The 10,508-nt window shown below is 40.5% G+C and overlaps 1 protein-coding gene across 1 annotated transcript; it reads right to left on the reverse strand.

Annotated features, from left to right (window-relative positions):
• Positions 1-5,710: 5,710 nt before the first annotated feature.
• LOC110154836 (trace amine-associated receptor 1-like) lies at positions 5,711-6,673 on the reverse strand. Its single transcript, XM_055149278.1, has 2 exons — positions 6,361-6,673; positions 5,711-6,288 (listed from the first exon to the last, which is right to left on the reverse strand). The coding sequence occupies exons 1-2, from the start codon at positions 6,671-6,673 to the stop codon at positions 5,711-5,713; spliced, it is 891 nt and encodes a 296-aa protein (XP_055005253.1).
• Positions 6,674-10,508: the final 3,835 nt, after the last annotated feature.

The following is a 10,508-nucleotide window of genomic DNA, read 5'->3' on the forward strand; positions in this document are numbered from 1 at the left end:
CTCTACTCCGAGCTCCTCCCGTGTGACTGAGCTCCTCACCCTATCTCTAAGGGAGCGCCCTGCCACCCTGCGAAGGAAACTCATTTCGAGCGCATGTATCTGCGATCTCGTCCTTTCGGTCACTACCCAGAGCTCATGACCATAGGTGAGAGTAGGAACGTAGATTGACCGGTAAATCGAGAGCTTCGCCTTTGGCCTCCCTCTTCACCACAACGGTCCGATACAGCGACCGTATCACTGCAGACGCTGCACCGATCCGCCTGTCAATCTCACATTCCGTCCTTCCCTCACTCGTGAACAAGACCCCGAGATACATCTGCGAACAACAGAGATGACATCCTGTGGTCCCCAAACCGGACCCCCTCCGGCCCCTGACTGCGCCTAGAAATTCTGTCCATAAATACAATGAACAGAACCGGTGACAAAGGGCAGCCCTGGCGGAGTCCAACATGCACCGGAAACAGGTCTGACTTACTGCCGGCAACGCGAACACAGCTCCTGCTCCGGTCATACAGGGACCGGACAGCCCTTAGCAAAGGGCCCCGGACCCCATACTCCCAGAGTGCCCCCCACAGGACACCACGAGGGACACGGTCGAATGCCTTCTCCAAGTCCACAAAGCACATGTGGACTGGTTGGGCAAACTCCCATGAATCCTCGAGCACCCTATGGAGAGTGTAGAGCTGGTCCAGTGTTCCACGGCCAAGACGAAAACCACACTGCTCTTCCTGGATCCGAGGTTCAACTATCGGCTGGATTCTCTTCTCCAGTACCCTGGCATAGACCTTACCGGGAAGGCTGAGGAGTGTGATTCCCCTGTAGTTGGAACACACCCTCCGGTCCCCCTTCTTATACAGAGGGACCACCACCCTGGTTTGCCAGTCCAGAGGTACTGTCCCCGACCGCAACACGATGTTGAAGAGGCGTGTCAGCCAAGACAGCTCCGCAACATCCAGAGACTTCAGGTACTCAGAACGGATCTCGTCCACCCCCGGAGCCTTGCCACCAAGGAGCTTGCCAACCACCTCAGTGACTTCAGCCAGGGTGATGGACGAGTCCGCCTCCGAGTCCCCAGCCTCGGCTTCCTCCTCGGAAAACATGACGGTGGGATTGAGGAGATCCTCAAAGTATTCCTTCCACCGCCGGACAACATCCCCAGTCGAGGTCAGCAGCTCTCCCCCCGCACTGTAAACAGTGTTGGTGAAGAACTGCTTCCCCCTCCTGAGGCGCCGGACAGTTTGCCAGAATCTCTTTGAGGCCGTCCGATAGTCCTCCTCCATGGCCTCCCCGAACTCCTCCCAGCTCCGAGTTTTTGCCTCCGCAACCACACGAGCTGCAGCACGCTTGGCCCACCGGTACTGTGGGAATTAATTTCTGTATTTTTAGTTTTTCATTCATGTTAATTCACCATGCAATGTGGAAGGGGTTCAATGTTCTTGTACATGTGTCATAAAGAGAAGTCAGTGTCTGAACTTTAAAATGTCAATGAGTTTGGGACATGTTATGATGGACTTTGTGATGTATATGAGACATAAAGGGGGAGTGTCTGAACTCTTTAACATATGACTATCTGTGGTTACACTGTCTAGGTCAACATTTCTGTGAATTTCCTGTAAATACCAATTACAGTTTGTCAATATTCTGACGAGATGGTCAGTATAAAGCTGTCAGCTCTTCTTGTACTAGGAGAGGTGACGTGGAGAGATGCTGTGTGAATCAACTTGAATCAAGAGATCTGTACCTGTGTGAGCCTAATAAAGAGACATGTTTGTGAACACCTTTAATCCTTCTGGACTCTCTTTTAAGGCTCTTTTCAGGCCCCTCCAGAAGAAGCTGACAGTACCCATCAGCTGCCTCAGGGGTCCCACGAGCCAACAAGACCCGATAGGTCTCCTTCTTCAGCTTGACGCAACCCTTACTTCCGGTGTCCACCACCGGGTTCAGGGATTGCCGCCACGACAGGCACCACAGACCTTACGTCCACAGCTACGAGCGGCCGCATTGACAATAGAGGCCAAGAATGAAGCCCACTCGGACTCCATATCTCCAGCCTCCCCCGGAATCTGGGAGAAGTCCTCCCAGAGGTGCGAGTTGAAAGTCCCTCTGACAGAGGGCTCTGACAGACGTTCCCAGCAGACCCTCACTACACACTTGGGCCTGCCAGGTCTTTCCGGCTTCCTCCTTCAGCTCACAACCAGGTGGTGATCAGTTGACAGCTCAGCCCCTCTCTTCACCCGAGTGTCCAAGACACGCGGCCGGAGGTCAGTTGACACAACTACAAAGTCGATCATCGACCTCCGGCCTAGGGTGTCCTGGTGCCACGTGCACTTATGGACACCCTTGTGTTCGAACATGGTGTTCGTTATGGACAAACTGTGACTAGCACAGAAGTCCAATAACAAAACACCGCTTGGGTTCAGATCGGGGAGGCCGTTCCTCCCAATCACCCCTGTCCAAGTGTCACCGTCATTGCCCACGTGGGCGTTGAAGTCCCCCAGTAGAACAACGGAGTCCCCGGTTGGTGCACTGTCTAGTACCCCTCCCAAGGACTCCAAGAAGGCCGGGTACTCTGCACTGCTGTTCGGCCCGTAGGCCGACACCACAGTGAGAGACCTGTCCCCGACCCGAAGGCGCAGGGACGCGACCCTCTCGTTCACTGGGGTGAACTCCAACACGTGGCGGCTGAGCTGTGGGGCAATGAGCAGGCCCACACCAGCCCGCCGCTCCCCGTGGCCAACGCCAGAGAAATGGAGAGTCCATCCCCTCTCAAGGAGTTGGGTTCCAGAGCCCAAACTGTGCGTGGAGGTGAGGCCGACTATAACTAGTCTTGCTCAACCTCCCGCACAAGCTCAGGCTCCTTCGAGGTGACATTCCATGTCCCCAGAGCTAGTCTCCATGTCCGGAGATCCTGGTCGCCGAGGCCCCCGCCTTCGACTGCCGCCCAGATCTCTTTGCACCAGCCCCATATGGCTCCTCCCGCAGGTGGTGGGCCCACGGAAGGGCGGCCCTATGTCACTCGTTCAGGCTGTGCCCGGCCACCAGACGCTCACTTTCGAGCACCCACCCCAGGCCTGGCTCCAGGGTGGGGGCCCGGTGACGCCATTCCGGGCGACGTAACTGGCCTCTGATTAGAACTTATCATGTGGGGCTTCTGAACCGTTCTTCGTCTGACCCATCCCCCAGGACCTGTTTGCCTTGGGTGACCCTACCAGGGGCATGAAGCCCCCGACAACATAGCTCCCAGGATCATTCGGGCACTCAAACCCCTCCACCACGATAAGGTGACGGTTCAAGGAGGGGACAAACATAAGTCATATTAGTAAAAGCATGGACAGATGAGACTGAGTGTAGCCTTATTATTAAGACTTAACTTGAGTTTAGCACCACAGTACAATTAGACTAGCCTAGTGAAGATCCAGTCTGTCAATGTTCAGCTCTGGACAGGTTAGCTGCTCCTGTCCTGTAACTTTATTGCTACTGCACTCTTTAAAACTGATAAAACACACCCAATCACAGACGTACAGACATCACAATCTAACATGAACGTTGTGTACATTAATGATGACTAATACAATTAACTTTTTAACAATTACTTACAGTCAAATCCGTGGACAACAGGTGGGTGCTACTTCTTTCCACTCAGGACCCACTAATGGCTGATAAGTCAATGGCGTGCACGCGCAGCGAATCTGAACTGGTTTAGCCGAGGATCCACTCATTGATAGTACAAATTTAACAAGTGTTGTGCTAAATGTGCATTCACAGTGTGGATCTAAGATGATTTAGCTGCATATCCTCTCTGTGACAGCAGGCTGCCCAAGGATTAGGGTTATCAACAGTCATAAAGTGAATACGGAACAAATACAAGGCGGATCTGCAAAGTGGGCGGACTGTGGGGCAGATTTGGTGGACTGAAACAGATCTGCTGTGGATCCCAATGCTATCAGGGTACTTGACGTTTTCACATTATAACATGAATATATCATTATATCATGAAATAATGTGATAAATGCCTATCACGACATAATGTGATAATTTCATATCACGTATTAACATGATAATTAAACGTTTTAACGTCAAAACACCACATCATAAAAAACTTGATAATTTTATATCATGAAATAATGTGATAAATATCATGTTATAATGTGAAATTTTTAATGTAATTACGTGATGAGCTGACATTTTTTGGGGAAGTGAGAGCAATACGTCACGTACAATATACCACCATAGTAGTTTTATTCAGATTGCAGAAATACATTCTCCATATGTTTTACTGTAAACGCTTTTGATAAGCTTTACTCTTTTGTGCGCATGAAGATACAGTAGTGCTGTGATTAATGTTGTGCCCCTTTATGACACTCACATTTGCTGCTCCTCTCAGTGTTGCCTGCTAGTATGGAAGATAATTTGAAAATTCTGTTAAATTTCTCACTTAGAATTTTTTTTACTCTGAAAAAACATGTTTGAATTATTTGTATTATGTTTTGTTTGCTGAAATTTTAAGTGTACATTTTCAGTGTATAAAATTCAATATAAAAAAAAATAAAAAATAAATCACCTTAAATATTCAGCACAAATATTTTCAAGCCTTCAAATTCAACAGTCAAAATTCACAGTGAAGAAAATTCACAGTAAAGATCCGAGATGCCAATGCAGAAGCAATCGATCCAAAGTGATCCAATCTAACTTAGTAAGAAACAGGAAATGTTACAGTGACGCGATGTGATTGGTCAGAATTAGCTTCATCGAAACCTCAGCTCTTTGATTTCTTAAATGTAAACCCCGTCCACAGATGGGAACAGCCAATAGAAAACAGCCTCTGTCCTCTTCGCTCACATGATCGATTGCTTCTTGGATCTTTTCTGTGAAATTTTTCACTGCAAATTATACATTCTGAATTTTGACTGGTGAATTTGAGGGCTTGAAAATACCTGTGGTGATTTTTTTTTTTATGACTTTGAATTGAAAGGAAACTTCAAATTTCAGCCACTAAAATTCAGAATAAAAATAATTCAAATATCTTTTTTCAGAGTTAAAAAATTGAAAGTGAGAAATTCAGTGGTATTTAAAATTCAAAATCTGATGGAACAAATTATCTTCCATATGCTAGCAAGTGACAACATAGTTTTCCCATATTAATTCTTAAAGAGGCATAAAAGGAGGATGGTTTAAAGATATAGTGTATTTTATTAATGTGATGTAATCAGACATACATTAAATATCTTTACTTGAGGTAAGCATAATATTTACAAAAACAAGCAGTGTTTATTTTGTCAATTAAAAAATTTCCATCATAGCTTTTGTCAATGTCATATTTTTGTTGGCTAAAACTATTGACTAAATAACAAAACTATGACAAAATTACATGCATTTCCATCAGCTAAAAGTACTTTTATGTTTTGTGGAATAATAAAACTAAACAAATGAATGAAAGGAACAAGCGGAGACTAGATCCAAGTGTGTTTTTCTTTTCAATCTCAGAGCCTCAAACCAGACCATAAAAAGTACATTTTAACCAGCAATTTAAAAAATTAAATAAAATAAACAATATTTTTCTGGTTGAAATTAGCATGATATTTACATCAACCATATATCCATTTTAATCAGAATTTAAAATGTTCAAAATTCATCAAGTCATCAGTCATCAAGTAACATTTAACTAAGCTGATAAACATTCAGTTCTAATGTAAAATTACAAACTCATGACTCATTGCAATTTGAAGTTGGCAAAATCGCCTATGAATATTTTCCCAGAGATGATCATTCTGAAAGCCGCTCTGAACCAGCTATAGAAAAAAGCATAAATAAAAGGGTTGAGGGTTGAATTTATCAGTGCAAGCCAGTTTAGCAGCTCAATGAAGGCCAGGGGCACGAGTGAATGAGGATTAAAGGATATAACAGTTGTACAAATATAGAAAGGTAACCAACATAACAGAAATAATCCCATCACTGTGGCTAAAGTCTTGGTTGCCTTTTTCTCCATTTTACTAACTCCACTTTGAGTTCCTTGGATACTGCGTGCTTGCTTTTGCGCTACAAGAAAAATCTTAAAATAAATACACAACATTACAAACACTGGTGCATAAAAGCCAAAAATAAGACCTATTATATTTACAAGTACAACATCAACAAAGCAGTTTCCCTTACATGGTGTTGTGTTCATTACTGTGAGACCGATTCCAATAAAAGCTGAAATTGTCCAACTGACTGATATCATAACCAAAGCTACACTCTCAGTTATTTTAGCTCTGTAAGTCAAAGGCTGGCAGACAGAGTAATATCTATCAATAGAAATACAACACAAGTTGAGAATCGAAGAAGTACACAAGGACATGTCAAAAGTACTGCGAACAATGCAAAACAGTTCTTTTTCAACACGACATGAACTTATGGAGAATTTTATAGTGAGAGGAAAGACTACAAATCCAACCAGCAAATCAGCAATAGCTAGAGACAAAATAAGATAGTTTGTTGGAGTGTGGAGCTGTCGAAAATATACAATAGAAATGATTACAAGAAGATTTCCACAAATTGTAATTAAAGATAGCAAACCAATGCAAAAATTCAATAAAAGACATAGAGCTGAAGGATTGTCCGTCAATACAAAGGCATTCACAATAAGTCTATGGCATGAGCTATCAGTCCTGTTCAATTGCATTCCTGAGTTCATCTTGTAATTTGCAGGATTCTCTGACCTACATCATTAACTGCAGCAAATGATAGACCTGGACTTCTGCGCTAAACATAGACACCTATATTTATAATAGTCCCTTATGACTAATGCTGCAATAAACTTCCTTTGTCCAATCAGAGAATGTTTCATATCCTGTTATGTAAATTGGCTCAAATAGTTTCAAAGTGAAATAAACACAAAATGTTTATTAGTATTTAAAGATGCAGTATACAACTTCTAAAACGGTGGAAGGTCCTACCTGTCCTACATTACCTGTAATGGTTTATAGTATGGCATTGAACTACAGTATGTGCATTTGTTCAATTATAGGTGTTTAATAGCTCAAAAATACCTTAAAAACATGAATTCTTACCATGTGCAGGCTTGATCTGTTTCCATTGTCATTATTGTATTTATTACCATACTTTGCAATAATCAAGGCAAACCAGTAATATCTCCATGGAGACAAACATGCAAGCAAGTTACACAGTGTACCTTGAAGAGCTGAGAATAAAAAGAGCACAAGTGAATTTTAATCAAACCATTCAACACTATTTAGAGTTATTGGGTTTTATTTTTCAATGCCATCTGCAACAATCAGTATTCTCAAATTGTTTCTGAAAGTGCATGGCTTATTAACACATTTTAATTCTTATATTATGGTATTAATGGGTAAAGAAATATTTAAAATATTTGAAGAATTACATTTTTAAGTTTGACTTGGTTAAAGGTCCTGTACTGTATTTTTCCCCATGTATTTCAGCAAAATTACTCCAGCACAGATATATTGTAAAAGCCTGAGTGCTTTCTGCAATAATAATAATCATTTCTAATAATAAACATTGCAAGAGCATGAGATCGAATGTGGAACATGTTTACTGGAACATTACAGTTTAATGAGAGGTTTGAATACACTTTGACAACATGAATCTTTTAATTTGCGGTTTACTGCTTGACAACTCTCAAGCAAGTTTTATTTCTGTTCACACCTAGAATTCTACAGTTTTTTTTTTTTTTTAATCTGGTCTAGACCAGATAAACAAAGCTAATTATCAAGGTTCAGTTTTACATTACGCATTATCAAAATATCTAAAGATCTCAAGCAGGAAATTGACATGTTTGCAGCAGCGGCTTAGTGTGTAGAGTGTTTACCCACCAACCAAAAGGTCATTGGTTGATCCCAGCTTTGGAGTTAGATTACCACCAGGAAGTGTAGAGTGAATATATAAAATAAATACATAATAACATTTAAGTTCATGTAATAGTACTTTCTGATCTAAAGAAAAATCAAATACTTCTGCAGCATGTATGTGATTCTTTGGTAATAATAAAACAAACAATGAGCAGGAAACTCCGAAGTGATGTAATTTCGAGGTAGTAAAAAGACCAAATCAAAACGACAGTACAGCCTTTATATAGTTTCTTGCGAATGCCCTGTATGCCTTTGAAACACATTGGTATGATCTAGTTCGGGAGATTCCAGCCTTTGTCCTCCAGTGAACTACTGTTACAAAACAAAAATACCAGAGAGCTACTCATTTTAGCAATGCAGTTTAGAAGCAGCATGAGAAATTGAGTACATAAAAGAACTAAGGGCTTAAATAGGGTACAGTTATTTGCTTATAAAACATAAACCATTTATTACTGCACAAAGTTGGGCGTCAAAATTATACATTTACAATGGTAATAGCCATTTAATTAAACAAAAATTCATGTTATTCAGTTTTTCCAAAATAAAACCAAAAATAAGAAAACGAAAAAAAAAAAATGTATTTTCTTCTTTACTTGTCTCCAAAACAAAAATGAAAAAGTGGATAACGATTAGTTTTTTTCAGTTTTTAATTTTGTGTTTAAATGAATAATAGAAAAAACAGATAACAACAGTTTCCAGTTTAGGTGACTTAAACTGTGATGCCAGACTGAACCAGGACTAAACAGGACTAAAACAGGACTGAGACCGGGACCAGACCAGGACCAGGACTGAGACCAGGACTGAGACCAGGACTGAGATCAGGACTAAGACCGGGACCAGACCGGGACTGAGACCAGAAATGAGACTGGGACCAAGACCAGGACTGAGACCAGTTTAGTCCTGGTTTAATCTTGGTTCAGTCCGGGTTTAGTCCTGGTTCAGTCTGGGTTTAGTCCTGGTCCTGGTCTGGTCCCGGTCTCAGTCCTGGTTTAGACCTGTTTTAGTCCTGGTTCAGTCTGGCATCTCAGTTTAAGTCACGTAAACGGGAAACAGTTGTTATCCATTTTTTCCATTATTCATTTAAACACAAAATCAAAAACTGAAAAAATGAATGGTTATCTGTTTTTTTCATTTTAGTTTTGGATACAAATAATGATGTTAATAATAATAATGTTTTTTCGTTTTCTTATTTTTGGTTTTATTTTGAAAAACAAATGAATGAATGAATGAATGAATGAATACACAGATTAGCCCAATGCATATACTTCAGAAATCTCTTGGTGAGTTATTTAGAAGGGGTTGGACAGCTAGAGGTTGGAGACCCCTGACCTAGTTTGATGCATTGTAGGGCAAACTGCAATTTCATTCAGTGTTTTTTCTATTTTTACATTTTATATTCATACAGTTGGCATCAAATATATGAAGTAAGATATATGGAATTACAGCAAGGGAAAAAAATAATAATGCAATTTTATGGACTCAGACTTGAACTTTAAAGGTGCATTGTGTAACTTTTCTGGTGGAGTGTCCGTCACCTGCTTGTTTCCATGGATATGTCATTGCTCTGCCTGGAATGTTCCACAGTATGACATTAAACAGCTTTCCCTTACATTTATTCAATTACAGTGGATGTCATAGCTCAAAAATGCATAGAAAAACAGGCATTCTGACTGTGAGCAGAGTCACCTCTCCACAGATCTGACCTGTAACTTGGTTTGGTTTTGTCTCCTTGAAGATAGAAAGATACCATACTGTGAAACATTCCAGATAAAGCAATAAGATCTCCATGGAGAAAATGCATGCATTTTTAACAGCCACATCAAATCAGTAACATCTGTGGCTTTTTGACCATCTAAACATTGTTGAAAAAACATTTACTGTCTAAACCAGACTTGGAGAGACTTATCCATGCGTTCATCTCCAGCAGGTTAGTTGACTGTAAAGCTCCTGCGCAGGTCCTGACTTGAACCAGGAAGTACAAGCACATAAGTCCTGTGCGCAGATCTGGCTTGTGTGACTCCTCTCTATTAAGGAATACACTTATTAATAATGTTAATTGTATGACAATTATTTATGTTTTGATTTGTTTGTATTGTGTGTCTGTGTTATTCTGTAAGGAACTTTCAATTATTTTGTGTGTGTGAATTGTGCAATACAAATAAACTTGCTTAAAGTAGCCACCCCTTTGCATTTTTATGTATAGTTATTTAACTCTTTATCACATAATCCATAAACCTTGCTTCATATATTTGATGTGTTCTGTATGTATATAAAACGTAGAAATATTAAATATATTAAGCAAAATATATGGAATTTTGTAGTTTAAAAAAAAGTTAAATAACTAAATATAAGCAAATAAGCAAAGCATTTGAATATAAAATCTAAAACTATATATATTTAGTAGATTTATTTACATTTTTCTTTTTCTTTGTCTTTTCTAAATAATTCCATATATCTATTTGATGTCTTTTGTATCTAAAATGTAGAAAGTAGTAAACATAAAGAAAAAAGAAAAAAAAACTTGAATGAGAGGGTGTGTCCAAACTTTTGATAGTGTTATAAAACATATTTGACTGTCATGTAAGATCTCATACTAAAAGAATCAGTCTACAGATCTATATTCAGAACACATCTATTGTG

This window comes from Boleophthalmus pectinirostris, unplaced genomic scaffold, assembly GCF_026225935.1.
Source record: "Boleophthalmus pectinirostris isolate CB_2022bp ecotype Guang Dong unplaced genomic scaffold, ASM2622593v1 HiC_scaffold_13, whole genome shotgun sequence".
Classification (NCBI taxonomy): Eukaryota; Metazoa; Chordata; class Actinopteri; order Gobiiformes; family Gobiidae; genus Boleophthalmus; species Boleophthalmus pectinirostris.

Excerpts from the sequence above, each read along its gene's own strand:
- LOC110154836 (XM_055149278.1), bottom strand. The coding sequence starts at position 6,673 with ATGAACTCAGGAATGCAATTGAACAGGACTGATAGCTCATGCCATAGA. Across the intron at positions 6,289-6,360 it reads TGTTGAAAAAGAACTGTTTT|ATAGATATTACTCTGTCTGC; the intron begins GCATTGTTCGCA and ends GTATTTCTATTG.